The following is a 19784-nucleotide window of genomic DNA, read 5'->3' as shown; positions in this document are numbered from 1 at the left end:
ATTAGAAATCACATAGTCTACTGTTTTTATTGGTCGTTGACAGGGCATTGATACATTTCTTTATCCCTATCATTGCAGGTGATTGGAGAGAAGCGGCCAGCCCCCATAGATCCTGTAAAGAAGCCCAAGACACCCAAGAAGAAGAAGAAGAAGGATCCCAATGAGCCTCAGAAGCCGGTGTCAGCTTACGCCCTGTTCTTCAGAGACACCCAGGCCGCTATTAAGGGTCAGAATCCCAACGCCACCTTTGGAGAGGTGTCCAAGATCGTGGCCTCCATGTGGGACGGTCTGGGAGAGGAGCAGAAGCAGGTAATACAACGTTTGATTATTCCGGCTAGTAATTGCAATATTCCTACCAATGCAGATCCATATTCAGGAAACAAATGTACAGGGAGTGTGTGATCTGTGTGATGTGCTTTGTCTCAAGAGAAGTTTTATTAATGCATTCACCTTTGTGTCTTCACAGGTTTACAAAAGCAAAACAGAATCTGCCAAGAAAGAATATTTAAAAGCTCTCGCCGCATATCGTGCGAGCCTGGTTTCCAAGGTGAGACGCTTTTCCTTTCTTTCACCTGAGAAAAGTGTGAAATTTATCCGAAATACATTGTGCATGAAAAGTTAGTGATGAAAACAACAACTGTCTACAAAACTGTACCGTAGACGTATTGATAGAAGAACAGGTATTCTCCAGAGAGGAAAACTGTGGCTTTGAAAATAATATTGGATATTTGTTCTCCGTCCAGGCTGCAGCAGAATCAGCTGAGGCCCAGACTATCCGCTCCGTGCAGCAGACCCTGGCCTCCACCAGCCTGTCCCCTGGCCTGGTGATGCCTTCACCCCTCATCCAGCACCCCTCCATGTCGGCAGCTTCCCTTGCCCTACAACAAGGCATACCACGGGCCATCGCCCCAAAACCTCTGCAGATGAGACTAGGGGGCAACCAGATCGTGACCTCGGTGACAGTCTCCCACCAGAACATGTCCCCCGGGATGCCACAGCAGATGCACGGCCAGATGGGTGCCGGAGGGGGCATGGTGGCGGGTGCCCAGTCCACAGCAGTGTCTCAGATGAGCCCACCGATGCAGCCGGTGCAGCAGCATGCCATGCAGCAGATCCAGCAGCAGCAGCAGATGCAGCAGCATCTCCAACACCATCAGATGCAGCAGCAGCAAATGCACCACCAGCAGATCCAGCAGCAGATGCAGCATCAGCATTTCCAACACCACCTCCAGCAACAGCTGCAGCAGCACCACATGCAGCAGCAGCAACAACACCAACAACAACAGCAGCAGCAGCAGCAGCAACAGCAACAGCAGCAACAACAACAACAACAACAACAACAACAGCAGCAGCAGCAGCAGCAGCAGCAGCACATGCAGATGCAGCACATGCAGATGCAGCACCAGCTGCACCAGCAGCAGATTCAACATCTCCAGCAGCAGCAGCACCAGGCCCAGTGTTCTCCCCCTCAGCACTCCCCCGGTACTCCCCATTCAGTGGGAGGCTCTGCATCGCTCGGCAGCCCCCAGCCAGCCTCACAGCAGCAACCACACCCCTCCCAAATCCAGGCCCACGCCCAGGTCCTGTCCCAAGTCAGCATTTACTGAGCCAAATGGAAATCCTATCTCAAAGAACAGGAATAGAATAAAAGCATCCTTCCACGTTGCTTTTCTACGTTGCACTTAAGAAGTGTGTAAGATTTAGAATGTTATTCAAAGAACTTGTCCATTGTTATAGACGGATATGCACACGCGTGTACAGGGGAGAACATGTTAACTGGGTTTTTGTCTATAAAATAGGCTGAGCTGTGACAGAGCCTGTTCGGGCGAGCGCCCAGTGATTGTTTATTTGTTTGTTTGTGAGGTCTTTCAGTTGTCAATTGGAACTGACTGGGCGCACAATATGTTGAGAGACGTGTGTCTTTCACTGTTTTATTTAACAATAAAGCTTTATTTATGCGGCCAGAGTCTTCAGATCAGCGCAGCAAAAAGACATTTTGAATGCGTCTGAACACGAGGATTTCTATCAGCTCTCGCCCGGACTGACTCACAGGATCCTTGCTGGAAACCAGTAAACCCACACATCAGTCTTTGTTCCCACACTGGCCAGTATATAGCGAGACTCTCTTTACTCCAACCTTTCTCTTTCACACATCGCTCTGGCAGATGTAACCTTTCAACAATGGCGGAGAGGAAATGGTTGATTAAATCATCACACGTCGGAGGCCCAGTGATATTTGAACACTGGTAACTCATCTCACAAATGTAAGCAATGTCTTGAAGAAGAAGGGAAACTGAAAACATAAAGTCTAGAGTCACAGACCTTTGGATGACCAACTGAACAGACTGAGACAGAAACTGCCATAAATCATATATTTGATCACATCAAACTGTAGCTGTAATCTGCTGTACATGTTTGTAGAGTGGGGGAGACAGGACCTCCCGTATCCAGTCACCCTCCAGGATGATTAGCCCCAAAGCGTGTAACTGGCACCCCCTCCTCCAAAAAAAAACCTTCTTTAATCTATTTGTTTTTACTTCAGATGTTTAACAATTAAATTATGTTTTTATTTTGTGTAACAAAGGGGATATTTTATGGTAAGTACAAATGTCCGGATCAAGGCAGATGATTTGGGGATTGCTGTATTTTTACTCTGCTTCTTGATGAGTCACTGTTTTAAAAAAGGAGAATAGCAGAGCCAGTTTGTTGCACTGCCAAAGCCGACTGAAAGGCATCGGAGGTATTTTTGCCAGCTGTACAGAAGTCCCTGAGGAAAAAAAAAGAAAATGTTGTACATTTTTCATATCACCTGTTGTAAAGTTTTAATATGTGAGGCTTTAATTAAAACATTGTTAAACGACCTGTGGATTGCTATATCACATAGTGCATTTCTGCTCTTTTATACTTTTTTATGAGTTACAATAGCAGCGATTTTAATTTTGTTTGTATTTTGCTTACAAACCAACTGCTTTGAAAAAAAAATTGTCCATAGAATAAATGCATATCCGTACGGAGGTTGTTTTCAGCTCACGATAGGAAAAGTAATTTAATGTTTGAGTTCTTGCTCGGCCATGAAGATGAATCCAGAGACATTCCATCACTAATATGATAGTAGCCATAATTTTGTATGAAGTATTATATATTTCTTTGTGTCTCTGTTCAAAATTAAACTATCAATCACAAATATTTATTTCAAGGAATCGGTTTATTTCAGAAGCGGTAATTCTTCACGTCTCTATTGAAAGTCCATAGCTCTTGAGATACATTTGTATGTTTTCTAAGGAGTAATTCTATAAGAGACTTGGCAGGGGGGGCGGGGTGAGCGTTCATGTTGGCATTATTATAGTGTGCTGTTTCTCACTGACTTGAATGGAAGTCCATTGTGTGTAAAAACAGTGTTGAAACTGGACAAGGCCAGCATGTAACTGGTACTTGTCTCAATAACCGTCCCCTTCTCACACACCAGTGCATTGGATTCTGCCTCTTTCTTACTCCCTTCAAAATCGCTTCATTTCCAAGACATCCCCAGGGGTTTGCTGAGCTCCCTTGAATAAAATGGCGAGCGGGGGAGGGAAGGCAAACAATAATTATCATATCTTCACAATAGGCTGAGAATCCACTGGCCCAGAGAAGGCCCTTTTTTATTCCAAAGGCAGCTGAGACACGGGTTAACGTTAGTTACAAATTAGGAGAGAGAGTCTGCTCCTGTGCTTCTGTGATAGCGGCTTGATAGAATTTTCAAATTTTTGGTTTGTTTTCAATTAGTTAGTTGTAGGAAAGCATTTGTAATTTGGGCCCTGCTGCCGCGTGATTGGCTCTTCAGCTCGCCGTGGAAACGATGCCCATTTCTCTGCCGTGATTAATTGCAGCATCTGTCCTGTCAGAAGCCCGACTGAAGAGGTCTGCAAGAAAACTGCAAATAAGCGCTGGCAACCGTCTTGAAGTGCTTATGATGAAATGAAAATTAAAAACAGCAAGTGCCGTGCATGACCTGAATCTCAACGCAGGGGGAGAGGAGGAGAATGCGAGAGCCGGTGTCCATGGATACCAAACGCATGCTTTAAAAACACACAGTAATGAGGCTCTGGGAAATCGCCGTTATTATTCTGAACAGATTCACAGCAGAGCCCATTAATAATGCATGGAGCTCCTTGTTATTCCATAACCCCTCAGTGCTGCGGTCACTGTGTGTACAAATATCTCACAGCCAGGGTTGGAGTTATGGGACTCTGCAATAAAAAGGTTACACATATTTTCAAAACACCGCTATACACACACACACACACACACACACACACATAATTTACTAAGATAATTCACTGTTCTTCCTGCCTCTCCTCGTAGGTGAATACATACATATCACCTGCTTTATGATGAAGACTTTGTTTTGTCTGCAGGATAAATATGCAATATTATATCATCATGGAAGCATGAACAAATCAATATCAGCCTCCTCACCATTAAATGACGCTGATGAAACGCATGAAGGGCATGCATATGTCAATGGATTAAAGCAATCAGGAGGTGACCTAATTGTCCTCCGCCTCCCCACTGAGGTCAGTTGTTCGGCACCGTGCCGAGGATGACTAAGGAGTCAGATGTGGAAGCTGAGGGGATTCTGTATTTTAATGATTTATTTGGCTCTTTTGTTGTTTTCCCGTTCACCGCACAGATACAATGAGAGCCAAACAAAAGCCCTGCTGACACTGACCATCTGACCAGCAGACCCACGCTGCAGCCAATCCCTCAGTCTGGACTCCAACCTGCCACTCTCCCCCGATATTAAACTTTAAAAAAAAAACACCAGACCTGATAAGACCTGGTCCAGGGAAGTGTTCAGACAGATGACCTCACAAGTCCAATGGCAGTCGGTGTTTACAGGGGGAGCCAGGCCTCCCGTCCAATGCCTGACTGTTTGAATTCTTGACCTTGCCATGATGGGCTTTGTGAAGAGAACTATTGACCTCTGAGATGAATAATGAACTTTGTTTGGGGGGACTCTCAGCTTCTCTGCCGGCTGGCTGGACTGTTGAGGTCCCTGACGTTTGTTTAGAGAACTTTTGACCCTACCAGACTAAAGGAGCCGTGTACATGGAGCCTCCAAGCAAAGTTAATGGTATATTCAGGGGGGGCTAGCATAAATATTATGATACCCTCGCACAACCTTTCTGATAATCTTATCTGAATCTTTGAGTTTAATTATATTTATTATGGAGTTGGTTTAATAATAAAGACTCAATTAAATAAACACACATTCTCTATTCTGCAGAAAATATGAGCCAGGGCACAAATAATTACACTGTTTTGTTCCCTGTTAAAGCTACATGTAAGCACACTCAATCTGCAAACTCACACACACACACACACACACGTTTCCATCCTTGGTTTTCTGCTCAATGATGTTGCCTTGGTGACACAGTGATTCAGCCATTAGGGTCAGCCCCCTCTTTTGTGGAGCTCTGTTATGGTTACACTGATCTGCAGAGTCCTTTAACCTGCGCACCACCATCCTGTCACAACTCATACACCCTTTAATGTAGAAAATCATAAACGGCCGGGATAGATACGGCTGTTATACGTTTGGTATTGTCAGAGGCGGTGGCGCGGCTGCTAATGACTGTAGGCAAAGCTGATTTCCTTTCAATGATTAACAGTATGTAATCACACTCTGAGGACTGACATGGATCTGCTGCAATGGAGAAACACAACTGCTTTACGTGTGATTTTAGAAAAGAGAGCCTTTAAAATGAAACGACCTGCCAATGCCCCTCCAACTCAAATTAAAGTGTGTGTTTTATAGGTTTTTGTGCATCTTGATGGTCTGCAAAGACTCAAATTCCAAAGTTACCTGCAGAAGGACTTTGGAAACCCACACACCTCCCCCCACCCTGTCCAACAACGATAACTTCTGTAACATAGTGACATCATTTCTTCTATTGGCTCGCGCTCCAACACATTGTCCGCGGTAGGCTAAAGGGCGGGACATCTCTAAGCGGTTCAAAAATCAGAGCAGAGCCGGCCAGCTAACCAATCAGATCACAAATGGTATGCAAAGGCTTAAATCGAAGTTTCTCTCCCACACACTCCCCCTACCCCCCCTCCCCCGCCCATTGGACTCCTTTGTTTACTTCCTCAACATGATGACATCACTGTGTACCGCTCGCACTTTTATTGGCTAGCGCTCCAACACATTTGAAACACATGAAAGGCTAAGTGGCGGGACATCTCTAAGAGGTTGGCCAATCACAGAACTGGCCAGCTAACCAATCAGAGCAGACTGGGCTCTGGTTTCAGACAGAGGGTGAAAAGAGGTGCTGCAGCACAGGCAGTATGAAGTAAAGAGCTTCTTGAACATTAAAGCATGGAGACATGTCACAGTAGAGGCACAACATACAAATATGAACCTGATCATGAGCAGAATAAGGCCCCTTTAACAAACTCAAATCATAGGATTTTCATACAAATTGATTTCACACATATGTGAGTGTGTGATGTGCAGTTAGAAGGAGGGCAGATAAGCTCACCACCAGCGTGCTCCTGCTGTCAGCATCACATAAAAGGTCAGGAAATAAACATATGAAGCTCGAAGAAAAACTGTTTATTACAAGCAGTTGTCAGTGTAACAATAACAGCGGTGAGCATATGAGGAGCTGGTTTGTTTCAGAGTATTATGGTTCACTGAAAATGTTATTGTGCACTGTCAGTATATTGCGGACCAAATGCATCTGGAGCATTTATTCTCTGTTGAGTTATACAGTCGCTCTGAGAAACGGAAAGGAAGAGCTGTCAATGATTTGAGAAAGCTTTCTTTATTGTGACAGATCATCATTGCCCCAGAGGTTGACAGATGTCCCTACACTGTATGGAAATGATAGCAGTCTCTTTTTATTCACACTTGCTTGCTTTAAGAATGTAAAAGCCCAACCTGCTCTCCCCCCGCTGCCACCGATTTATTTCATCAGTATTTTATAGGCTTTGTGTTCAGCAGAGGATCCCAACTCTGAAATTGCCTTTTATTGCAACTTACTTAGCCTGTTAATGTGGGCTATTACAGAGCCAACATGTTTCTATGGCAACAAAACTGATAAAGTGTACCAGGAGACCGGAGTGATAGATTACACGTGCACGCTGTGTCACATCCAATTAACTCAAACTGACTGTACAGCACATTATGCCACGACTTGCAGGAAAATCAATAAATATGGACGGTTCCCAACAAGGTTCCCCCTCTGTTTCTTTCTTTCATCCTTTACGATGGCAGTGAAGCCAAGACAGATCATGCCACTAGGATGTCCCTGCTGCTACAAGAGGCAGGTGCTGTGTAGACACCATTCAAAACTTGGCCTATTCAGTCCAACTCCTCTAACGCTCCATTCATGCATAGCAAAACACCATCTGCTCCTGTTTTGCCCGGAGCAATCACAGCTGACCAAAAAAAAAAAAAGAAGAAATCCATGATAACAGCTGTTGCCAAACAAAAGCCAAACAAAAGAGGGTAGGGAAAGGTTAGGGACAAGTTCGACAGCAAAAATTACTCATCGGAGAGGGTCGCTGGAAAGCGTTTACTCCTGGTAATAGTGGAGGAAGTGGGAGGCCATCCAGCAGAGGAGGAGGAAAGGGTTAAACGTGAGCCGTGGGCTTGGCACACTTGAAACAGTGCAGGATCAGGTGATAAGAGACTCAAGCTGAGGGTGATTCTTCTGCACAGTCATTTCTCAGGGTGCAGGAGAGGAGGCAAATGAGCCGGAGAGTCTCCTCACAGGGTACAGCTGCCGGCTGAAGTGCATGCGCAGGCAGGAAGAGAAACAGGAAGCAGAGTACTGGCTATTGTTTACTCACACCTGTTGTAGTTTTTAAAATATGGATGCAACTAACTATGATTTTTTAACATCAGTTATTCTGCAAAAATGTTTTATGTTAATCGTTTGACCTTGAAATGTCAAAACCAAATTTAAATTGTTTGCTACAGAGGTAGAAATACTAAGTCCCTTTGCTTAGGAATTGTATTTGAAGTAGTACCTTAATTAAAATATATCTTAAAAGTAAAACCCCAACATTAAACTAGTCATCTAAGTAAAAGTGAAGAAGTATTATCAGCGGTGTGTTAATTACATTTCAAAAGTACAATGACTCAATGATTACATCACATCATATGTTAATTATCATATCTGCATCAACAGGTTGACTGTTTATCCTGTACAGTTTGGGTTAGTAAGAATAAAAAGCACCATATTTTATAAAATGATCATCACAAGTAAATGTCAAATATATTTATATAAATATCATTCTTCAAGAAGCTGTTACCTATCAACTGCCCTTAAATCATGTTTGTAATTATTTCCATAATAAGTCCACAATGACACGAGTTGCTAGACCCCCCACACACCCATCTGCCCTCTCAGGTGAGCTGATGGTACCAAAAAGTAAAGTAGAGCTCAAAGGGGGCCGTACTTCCGTACTGCTGTGGCCCCTAAACTGTGGAGCCCCTCCACATTAGACAGGCTCCTACACTGTCCGTTTTTTAAATCACGTCTTAAACCCCATCTCTTCTCCTGAGCGGTCTGCACTTTGTAGACGGTTGCTTCTAAACGGTATATAATGTTGTTTTTATTCTGGTTTATTTTGTGTTCATTCCTGTATTTATTTTTGTTTTGTTGGCTGCGCTGTGGGGTTTTGTATTTCTCTGTACAGCACTCTGGTCTGGAGGTTTCAAAGTGCTTTATAAATAAAGTTGGATTGGATGCTAGCAAAATATCTAAGGGAGTCCCATCAAACATGGTGTAAAACAATGGTCTTCAACTTACTAATGGTATATGCTCAGTGCATAGCCTCTAAATGACAGCAGATTATACACATAAAAAGCAGAACATGTAGTGACAGTAGTTGCAGATACTGTACTTGCTGTAATTCGTGTAATCAACAACAGCCCGTATGGATTTAAATGAAGTATACAAATACATGTTTAGTTTCCGCCGAGTCATCACTTTTTTGTGATTGGCACCGGTTCCTCGACCCTGTGTGGCCGAGCCTGATTCTAATGTATGGCCGCTGACCTGGGGTAGGGGCCGGCAGCCAAGGTGAACGACTGAACAGCTTGCATGCCTCCAGACCTCAGCTGCCCGAACAGACGCTGAGCTGCGTAAAACCAGCGTTTGAGCCTCGGAGAAATGTCAAGGCATCCGGATACACAGAAGGCAACAGGAAGTCAGACGCACCTGATTTACAACTGCAGTCTGAGGAGAAGCAAAGAAGAAGAGGAAGAGGAGGAGGAGGGATCAGTAAATGATGATCTTACCCATTGTCCCCATGGGGATAATTATATTGTATCTTATCATTCCTTATGCTGACTGGGAACAGACCTGGATCTAATTGCATTTTGGCATAATTCATAACATACAAAATATTCCTTAACCTCTCAGTACCAGATGGTCGGGTGTGTTTGCAGCCATTAAACAAATGACTTTAAATATGGAGCAGAGGAAAATACGTGTGTGTGTGTGTGTGTGTGTGTGTGTGTGAGAGACATCACCTGTAATGATGCTGCAGGAAGGAGCGTTCATAAATTTGCCTATGAAACATGCAAATGAGTTGATGTTGTGAGATATTTCATAGGTGGAGCTTTTATTTATAAACAGCAGCTCCTATGGCAGTTGTTCTGTCGATTTGACTAACAAATACCTCTCCAACATGTTGTCAGTTGGCTGGCCTCTCTGTTTGTGACACCGTTTCTAAGCAAACCTGAAACCAGGGCGAAATGAACGATAAAAGTGAGCGATGCTTGGAGAGCGAGCGCACAGCTGCTCTTTAGGGTCGCGCCTGAGCTATGAACTCTGCCTAACATGGCAGTGTGGATGCCTGGACAGTGTACAGTAGACCTTTAATGAAGAGGGCAGAGACAGGACAGAAGACAGGCTCCAGCCTCACGCCATTAGAGGTGATTTGTCTGCCAAACTGATCCCGGTCCCGGTACTTTTATCAGTTTAATGCCCAGGCTGCGTTCATTATTTCTTTGCCGGGAGGGTCAGCCTCTCTTCAGCAGAACAAGTGTGGGTTGTGTTTCTGTCAAAGAGGGAGGGGGGGGGGTTGGGGGGGTTAGTGCTTGACCCGCAAAGCCATTCAGCTCTCAGAGTGATCCATTGTTTGGCTCCTCTCTTTGTTCGCTGCCTGCAGAGAGAAGGGGCCGGCTAAAGGGGAGAGAAGGAGCAGAGCCGGGGTCTCGCTGGGTGCCAGGGGTCCGCACTTACCCTCAACACAGCCTCACCTACAGTCCTTTTAGTCCTAAAAGGCCATGCAACTTAATTTTTATTCTTGTGTAGTAATTTGACACACACACACACACACACACACACACACACACACACACACACACACACACACACTGAAGACAGACTCACACAAGAGGTCAGGATGTGCTATATGCAGCTGAAATATTTAGAAAGCTGTGCATTATAGAGAAGAGAAGGTCAGCTACCGTATGAGTTTGTTATTGTGAGGCTTTTTCAAAGAGTATAAGAGGATGGGTCTCATTGATGTGAAAGCTTCATATACAACGCTGGAAAATAATTGTGAAGAGTATGACTATCTGCAGCTTCAGACAGAATCAATATTTCAGTTTGCAATTGTGGAAATTGTCTTTTGCAGCTTTTAATAAACAGTACCGTAAAACTGAACAGCAGATTAAAATGAATGTCATCTGCAGAGATGCAAACTCAACCCCAGTTATCAATATATCTAATAAGACCATTTTCAATACAAAACAAAGGGATGTTTAAAGGCTTTTGTGGGTGTTTTACATCTCAATTCTGGGTCTAGTCTTCATGTAATGTGCATTATGTTTTATATACATCCACATCATAATATTTAAGATGCTCTGTAGAGAGGTTGCATGTTTTTCTGTGTGGAAGTCAAATATTCCCTTGGTGTTTAGGGATGTTTTCTCGTGCGTAGAAAACCCATGAACTGGATCGTGGGGGGATATTGTTGCACCTATTTTAATGCACATTTGAAATGTCAGTATATTGGAATGTGTCATAAGTCAAATCTAATAGTTGGCTAATAAAAAAACAAGATGTGACAAAGTGCAAAGGAGGCTTTCCTGTTTGTGAAGTGATAAAACAAACAATGCATTTCATATTTACATCATGTTTTCTACATTGTTGTTGTTGGTTTGATGTCGGTGCTCTTTTATTCACATCATCCCGATGCATGCTCTACTTCTGAAGCCTGAAGCAGCCTCTGGGTTTAGGATTGTATCAAAAAAGGGCTTCTTAATTTTTCCAGTTTCTCCATATTGCAACAACTTTTGTTTTCAAACCGTCCCTTTGTTTGAATGTTTTGCAGCATTAACAGATAAGACATTAACAATAATTGTATTTGTAAGGCTCTATTGTTTATCAGTGCTGTACTTATCTATCTTGTCAGTTTAATATGAAAACACAAAGTTAGACAAAAGCCCTCCGTACGCCCACGTGATAAATCCCCTGCACGAGGTACAGACAGATGTTTCATTCACCCACCATCTGTGTGAGATGAATTACAGATGATATTTGGAAGAGGTATTTGTTTGTCGTCGTCAGAGTTATGAATCTCTAAATCAATTCACATCCGCAGTTTATCACTGATTAAAGAAACAAGCCACAAATGGCGCACGTCAGTCAGCTATTCAAAAAGCTTAGTGAGTGCCAGTTCCAGTTTCTGTTGTGGGTGTGCAGCCAATTATTATATTGTTGCACATTGAAGCATTATCATCTGCTCTTATAAAACCTGCTAATGTTCCCTTTAAGGTATTGTGTGTCCCAGCCAAGTTTACTCCAGAAATACACAAAAACTGCTCTTAATAAATGTTGAATTGTCGATCCACAAACTGCATCTGTAAACTGAAACACTTTTCCCCTCTTTTAAGATAAGATCTCACACTCTCAGCCAGGTGTTTTGGCAGTTATTCTGACTGATTAGAGCCGTGCTCAGGTTGCACTTGGGTGGAGTAACGCTGACTATACTTTCAGGTCACAACACTCCGTGTACAAATAAGAGAGATAAAGGTGTAAGCCGCCCCGCCCTGACAGGTGCAACAAAACTAACAAACGAGCCAGGGAGATGTCAATCAAAGTCATTCGGGACACGCCCACAGAGTCTAATCAGGCAAATAAAGGGAAACACCTGTGAGCCTGAGCCGTGCAGGGGGCAAACAGCAAGCTGGATAAACTGCTGTAAGTAAACATGTAAAGTAACTCTTCTCTTTCCCCACATCAACTATACAATAAGGCAGTAAACAGGTTAATAATAGCACTTATTGTTGTGCTAATTTGTCACTACTGGCTCTGTAATTTGTTTTGTTGATACATATTTGTTGTTTTTTTGCTACTTTACATTTACTTTTCCTAATTTTTGGCCAATTACTCCGCTCTACCATTTTGTTCTCCACATGGTAACAAATTATAAGATATCAACTTTTTTTATTATTATGTATTTTAGGCTTTGCACACAATTTGGAAACCATCCTGCACAACTAACAAACACTATAATACTTTTGGTGTTAGTTTAGCCTTATCTGTATCTGCAATTGTGCAGGAATACAGATTTTAAACACAATGAAGAGACATTTTAATGAATGAAGCGCCTCACTGAGCATTTCCTTACTCTAACCCCACCTTTAGGCCTATAATAAACGTGTCAAACTGTCTCATATAACATAGGGTTCAAACAGCAATGGTTTATAACGCATACACAGGAAAAATTGTGGTAAAAATATAATAAATAAAAGTGCTACGAAAATGCCTGCCCTCCTTAATTGCAAAACCTGAAGAGGGAAAGCTGCATTAAAAACTGCTGGATATATTCTGTTTTCAGTCTGTTTTGTAATGGTATTAATATTCAGCAAAGCTTTTTCTAAATATATATTTGGATCAGAGTCTTCTGTCACAAAACATGTCTGTATCGAATCGAATCCTCTTTGTCAGACAGGAAGGTTGTTTAAAAGTGCGTGTCCTTTTCCCTCAGGTCAGCCGGGTCAACAACGCTAAAGTTGAACTCTCATATTGATATACATTGCCCCCTACTTGCCCCTCTTATAAATGAACAAATAGATTATTTAGTTGCTACTGTCCGCAGCCTTTTACTCATATTATCCACTGTTGGATAAATCCTCACCTTTCTGCTCCAGTGTTGCCTAACGTGACTCTGCTGAATGCTGAGTAGAGACTTTATGCAAACACACGCCGCTGGAATTAGCTTCAGCGCTGGCTGCAGTCAAATCGTCTCGCTGCACTTTTAGGTGATTTGGGGGCTTGGCTGATGGCTGGTCTATTTATCATACGAGTCCTAATGTGCTAATTCTGTGTTCATAATCTGAGGCAGCATCATCGATCAACATTGGCGTGACAGCCCCACCCCCCACACCCCCTACCTCCTCTCTGTTGTCATGCATAAAGGGGTCATTTCTGCACAATGTCCTAAATTCACCATCTCTCTCCAGAACAAAACAAATGAGCTTGCTCTGCCACCGCTGACTAATAGAAAATCACATCCCATCATTCTGTTTTGGTGAATAAAGGACACGTCTATGTGTTGGATGGATGAGGTGTGTGTACCTCTCTGCAGTTCTTTATTTTTGAGTGATACAGAATTACTTTTTTAGTGGCAAATCATTCAAGGGATACATTCATTCATTTACAACTTAAAGAGGCCCTATTCTGATATGTGTTCGGTTCCTATTTGTATGTTGTGCCTCTACGGTGACATGTCTCCATGCGTTAATGTTCAAAAATACTTATGCAGCTTTCAATGCAGCACCTCTATTCACCCTCTGTCTGAAACCAGAGCCCAGTCTGCTGCTCTGCTGTGATTGGTCAACCACTTAAAGATGTGTTGGAAATGTCCCGCCCCTTAGAATATCACATACAATGCGTTGGGGCTCTGACCTATAGAAGAACAAGTGTTAAATGATGTGATGCCACTTTGTTACAGAAGTACACAAAGGAGTCTTTCTCAAAGACTCCTTGCTTTTATATTTAATAAAGATAGTAAAGTTCAAATTCATATATGCAGCACAATCACTATGCATGAAACCACATGAATAGCGTAGTGAACACGCTTCAATCAAATGAGAGCCGGCCGAGTGGTGAGGTCTGATTCTGGGAAATTAAAGTTGACACAGCTTATTCGGCAGCCGGACATCAGACATGAGTGCTTGCTTTGACCTTTTCTATGACTATGAGAACAGAGTAACTCACAAGGGGAACTGTATTAGAAAATAAATGAAAGGTCTCAGTGGAAAGGTCAGGACACATGTTTCTGTGATGTGGAATAAAGTCTGTTTAAAGCCAGGTTTGGCTGACTGCACCTCAAAACCAAGGACTGTCCACAAATCAAATCTTCTTTCTGCTTGTACGGTACGCTCATGTCTCAGGAATTTGTGAAACATCCCGTGGTGGATGAGTAAAAGCTGAGGATATTGAATTACGTGACTTTATTTCATATTTCATCAGATGTCGTTTGATTTATAATGATCAAAGTTGGCAGAGAGGCTGTGATCCTGCACTCGTTTAAACCTGTGTGATTTATATTTCACCCAGCATTAGTTATACAGTATTGCTCATCAGATGAGAACAAATTCAAACTATGAAGTATCCCTGTAGAGCAGATGTTAGCCTAATGTGGGAAGAACCTGTGCTTTGCTCCAGTAAGTAATAGAGAAGATATAAAGAGGAAATAGGGCAGTACATCTTTGCAGAGCTGTGCGCAAAACATACTTATTGTGGGATGTTCAGGCAGTAAGATATGTCCGATATACAGCGTGTGCTAGCTGTTGTTTTCAAGTCAAAATAAAGAAAGCAAATCAATCATTTTCAATTATTAACATACGTCTAATATTCTCTCCTCTAAGGCACTAAACTCTGATGACAGAAACCGTACTTTGACCTCCCTAGTCATCTTAAAAACATACTACACTTTGCAAAGATTATGTCCAACATTAAAAATCTGAGTGTCATGCTAATGCTAACATCAGACTAAATCCTCAATTTGCAGCTGATTGTTTTAAAACAAACTACCCAAGTGTGATCCTTATAGCAGCACTTTAAACACACAACAGTGTCTTGTCTGACTGTCTGAGTTTGCACGAGGAAACTGAGCTATAATGACCGCGAATCAGCAGCAGTATATTAAGGGGTGGGGGAGAGCGCAGACACGTCCCAGAGCCTGATTCATTCAACCTACTTTATTTCAGACACAACTGAATTGATTCAGGAGCGGTTCATTTAATTCACTGTTTTTTAAATGTCAATTTTGCAGCCTACTGCTGCCACTAACAGAAGTATCATCATAGAACAAGCTGAACAACACTGTAGTGTGAGTTGTCCCCACTATACAGCAACACAGTGTTGGCTAAGGTATGTTTATTGTCTCTGTGCTATAATGGAGAGGCCTGAGTTAAGTGTCAACATACACAGTAATAATAATAATCAGGATCAGAATACCGTACAAAAGGTACAGCAAAGAGACAAAGACAGCTTAATATCACTCATGAAGCATGCATAGAAAATAATAATGTTCATATTAAAGGTTTAAAATAACTAGAAATTACACGATATGCAAAATACACATACAGTACCATTACCATTTAGCGATACAGCAGCCAGGTGAAAGTATGAAAGACGGTGGATTCATTTCACAGCTATTTACAGCACATAAGCAGTCCTTGTATATGTGTTGTATGTGTGTGGGGGTCTACCAGGGGCCGTGGTGGTTGTGAATTAGCATACAGTAAGCCTCAGTTTACCCACATAGATTACAGCTCTAAGATTCCCTTTTTGCTCTGTTTTGGGCTCCACCACCTCCTTAGTTAATGATCAGGTTTATAGAGAAACTGGACTCTCCATAGCTTCTCTTGGATAACTGGACTGAAACTCACACTGTACATTTTACATTTACGTCAATTTCCCATTCCCTTCCTTACACACTTAATGTATGAATAGTATCCTGCTTTATATGTTGTTTATATTTTCTGTAAATGTGTTTTCCAACATGTATATTTTCTAGTTTTTTAATGCTATTTGATTTCTATTGAGATCTTTACATTCTGAATAGTTTATTTCTAGTCTTTTTATGCTGCTGCTGCTGCAACGCAAACATTTCCCAAATCGGGATCACTAAAGTACAGCATATAGAAAAGACCCCTACCGCATACTTGTAAAGATACAAATCTGAATAAGAGCGGATATCTAAGTTAATCTCTACCAACAAACAGATCAAATATCAGTGATTGCATGATTTCTCTTAAACTCTTTTGCCTTGTATTCTGCTTCTTATCCCTTCTTCTTTTGATCATCTGTAGTTGGATATTTGTCTGCCTTGCTTTGGGATTTATAAACAGCTGAGGTGTTTTTCTGCTATGTTTCTGTTCCCCTGACAATATACAACAGCACCACAGAGGTGGTTTGGTTTGTTTATAATGGCTGAAGCTTAGCTATTTGTTATGATGAGTTACAAATACATGTAATTGCATTTTAAACTCTTGGACAACACAAATGGAAATAGTTTAAGCTGGTCATAAATGTGGTCTCCCTCTGTTATCATTTCATTACAAAAGCCCATTCGTCATCTACAAAATCTACACTCTAACTTCATGGAAACTATTCACTAACCTACTGTACCTACCTGCCAAATTAGAAACACGATGGAGGCATGTCAACAAATCTGCGGAGAAGGAAAGGTCATGTGGGCTATATTTCCAGTCCTTCAATTGTTGTCAAACCCTTAGTATTTCCCCCTCTGTCTTCTTGTCTGTCTCTCAGTCATAGTGAGCCATTCTCTGTTTCTGACCAAGGTGATGATTTTAATTTTCTGTATTCAGCGTAATAAACACTGACATGAGAATGCGCCTCGGGCTGAGACTCCTAATGACAAAATGAAATTAGTTTTTCAGCTGACTGATCAGAAACATTTCATACATTATAATCAAGCATTCTGTGTGTGTGTGTGTGTGTGTGTGTGTGTGTGTGTGTGTGTGTGTGTGTGTGTGTGTGTGTGTGTGTGTGTGTGTGTGTGTGTGTGTGTGTGTGTGTGTGTGTGTGTGTGTGTGTGTGTGTGTGTGTGTGTGTGTGTGTGTGTGTGTGTGAGAATACATTATTCATGATTCTGTTTTTGTGCTACTGCTTGTTATTGCGACACAAAGACGCAACTCATGACATTTTCCAACCTTTAGCAGCAGAACTAGGTGGCTGCATGTCTCCGTATATGTAATTTTATGCCTCATCTTTCACAGTTACATCCATCACAGTCCGATGCATGTAAACCAGGCCGGTCACACAACCAATCACACCTGGCTCTCATCCTGGGGGCTGGGGATGGAGGCTAGGTTGGTTAATTCACAATGAAAATGGACAAAAACGTTGGCACACCATGTCAGGGAGGCAAGGTAAATAAGAAACTGCGCTTCAAGGAAATGTAACTACACTGACTTCAAACTAATGTGCCACACTTTCAGAATACGACTCACTTAAACTACTGGAAAGAATACGTGTGGAAGATTATAATTTAATATATTAAAGGGCTTATTCTGCTCATTTTTAGGTTCATATTTGTATTGTGTGCCTCTACTGGGACATGTCTCCGTGCTTTACTGTTCAAAAAGCTCTTTATGTTTCTCATACTGCCTGTGCTGCAGCACCTCTTTTCACCCTCTGTCTGAAACCAGAGCCCAGTCTGCTCTGATTGGTTAGCTGGTCGGCTCTGTTGCGATTGGTTAACCACTTAGACATGTCCCGCCCCCTTAGCCTATCCAGTACAATGTGTTGCAGCGCTAGCCAACAGAAACCTCAGTGTTACTTAGTGATGTCATTATGTTACGGAAGTAAACAAAGGAGTCCAATGGAGGCGTTTCAGGCAGGGGAGAGAAACTTTAGCCTTTGCAGACCATTAACATGCACACAGATCTATGTAACACACTACAGGAAAGGGAAAACCCCCAAAGCATAATAGGGTCCCTTTTAAAGATGTCCCACACGTCAAGAAAACCCAACAAATTGGTTATTTTGCCCTGCACCGACAATCTTTTATGTACACAATTGAAATATTAATGGCACAAATTAGTATTTTTTCAAGGAGAGAGATAAGTAGTTTACCATGGAAACTCATTAGATAAGTCCTTGATAAAATTCAAAGAGTGCTTAAGACTCAATTCATTAAATCGATTCACAAAAGCATAATTGCTTGCAGGAATGCTATACAACTATATTCACCGAGAGAAAATCTTTAAAAAATAACATTTGAATTACATCCTTAAAACATTAAAACACTGCTCATGAAAACAGTTAATAAGGAAATCTTTTTCTTGGTAATTCTAAGCAGGCCACGTCTGAATCATCAGGGGTATTTCCATGTTTTTATCCTTACTCATGTGGATATCTTCTCTCACTTACCTCGCTGTTAAATTGTTGTAATCCTGTTGCCAGAGGCCTGTACTAGAACATCGTGTTCATTAGCATCTGTTCGCTTTCCTGCGGAGTTCAAAGTGATTTATTTTTCCCTCTTTATATATAAGTGAATAAGAGCTTGAGACATTACCTCTGGTCTCCTCAGTAACATTTGACAAAAGTAGGGCAGGAGGAAAAACAAAGGGTAGGCGATGACTGTCACTGTTATGAAACATCCCTTGTTTGATCCTTTGCAAGAATGTTTTGTTGTGATCGAGTTTAATGAAGACTTAGTTCTGCTTTCCATTTACAAAGACCAGCAACATGCAAATTCATACCGTAGACAGGATGTAAGGCTGACTGGCATGTGAATAAAACACACATCTTGTACTATAAGGTAACGCCTGTAGGTTAAAAACTGCTTCAATCAGTTTCCTGTTATGTTTGATTATTCTGTGGCGTTTCTGCTTGTAATGAACTGTTAATATCTCTATTTGTTTTCAGCGTCACTGCTTGTTTTAGCTCCTTACAACATGTCAAATCTGTATTTAGTTACTGCTAATGCAAGCCAGACATTTCTCACAGCACTTGACATTAACATCATTCTGCAGGCAACAAATGATGGCTTTCATTATGAGCAGTGGCAGGAAACACAAGGGATTTTTTTATAGAGGTTGATGCTGACATTGATGCTCATCTAAAAAGTTTCCAACAACTTCCAAAAACTAAAACTCATGAAGAAAATATCTTGACCTTCAGCGGCTTCGTGCCCACTAGTTTCAAATTGATTCAGATTAAAACAAAACCACAAAGATAGTCGATTGAAAAACCACAACAATGAGCGTAAAAGCACTAAAACGGTCTCTGACCAGCCTCACAGTGTAGGACTCATGGTGGACGGTTATACAATTTAAACTCCTCTCAGCAGAACAATTCATAATCATTATTTTTCACACATTCTTCCTCTTTTCAAAACCTGCTGTGTATTGGTCTGCACAGACAGGTGTTACTGATGGATTTTTCTGCATGTTGCACCCCCAACAGCGCAGTGAGGTCAGCTACAGGATCATCAGCCGGGGACCATGCTTTGCCCCTTTAACCCTGGTAGATCTATTGTAAAAATATTTGTATGCAACTCTAAAAAAAACAATTACTCAGACCTGACAGCAGAGAATGTATGAAAATAATGGCTATACATGTTAACCTTTGGTCTATTAAGTTACCCAGAGACGTCTCACAGGGATATACCTGATAAGTCTCATCTCCCATTATGTAATTCAGTCTGATCTCATCTCCCTTTGTCAGGTCATCTCATCTCATCTACCCTAATCTCATTTAAAATCATTCGCTGTAATCTCAATGCATCAAACC

The 19784-nt window shown here is 41.9% G+C and overlaps 1 protein-coding gene and 1 long non-coding RNA gene across 2 annotated transcripts in view; one reads left to right on the top strand and one right to left on the bottom strand.

Moving 5' to 3' along the window:
• Nucleotides 1-3186, top strand: part of tox3 (TOX high mobility group box family member 3) — a 38229-nt gene extending 35043 nt beyond the window's left edge. Inside the window, exons 5-7 of the mRNA XM_063880597.1 lie at nt 79-309; nt 467-547; nt 744-3186. Coding sequence (XP_063736667.1) covers nt 79-309; nt 467-547; nt 744-1607 — 1176 coding nt within the window. The 3' untranslated portion in view covers nt 1608-3186. The remainder of the gene's footprint in view (nt 1-78; nt 310-466; nt 548-743) is intronic.
• On the bottom strand, nt 2-18647 carry LOC134862595 (uncharacterized). Its single transcript, XR_010165533.1, has 2 exons — nt 18565-18647; nt 2-288 (listed from the first exon to the last, which is right to left on the bottom strand). It is a non-coding gene; the product is annotated as an uncharacterized LOC134862595 (long non-coding RNA).
• Between the last annotated feature and the right edge of the window lie 1137 nt (nt 18648-19784).

Source organism: Eleginops maclovinus, chromosome 4 (genome assembly GCF_036324505.1).
Source record: "Eleginops maclovinus isolate JMC-PN-2008 ecotype Puerto Natales chromosome 4, JC_Emac_rtc_rv5, whole genome shotgun sequence".
NCBI classification, from domain to species: domain Eukaryota; kingdom Metazoa; phylum Chordata; class Actinopteri; order Perciformes; family Eleginopidae; genus Eleginops; species Eleginops maclovinus.
The sequence above is the reverse complement of the archived record's forward strand: the minus strand, read 5'-3'. Positions and strand labels throughout refer to the sequence as shown.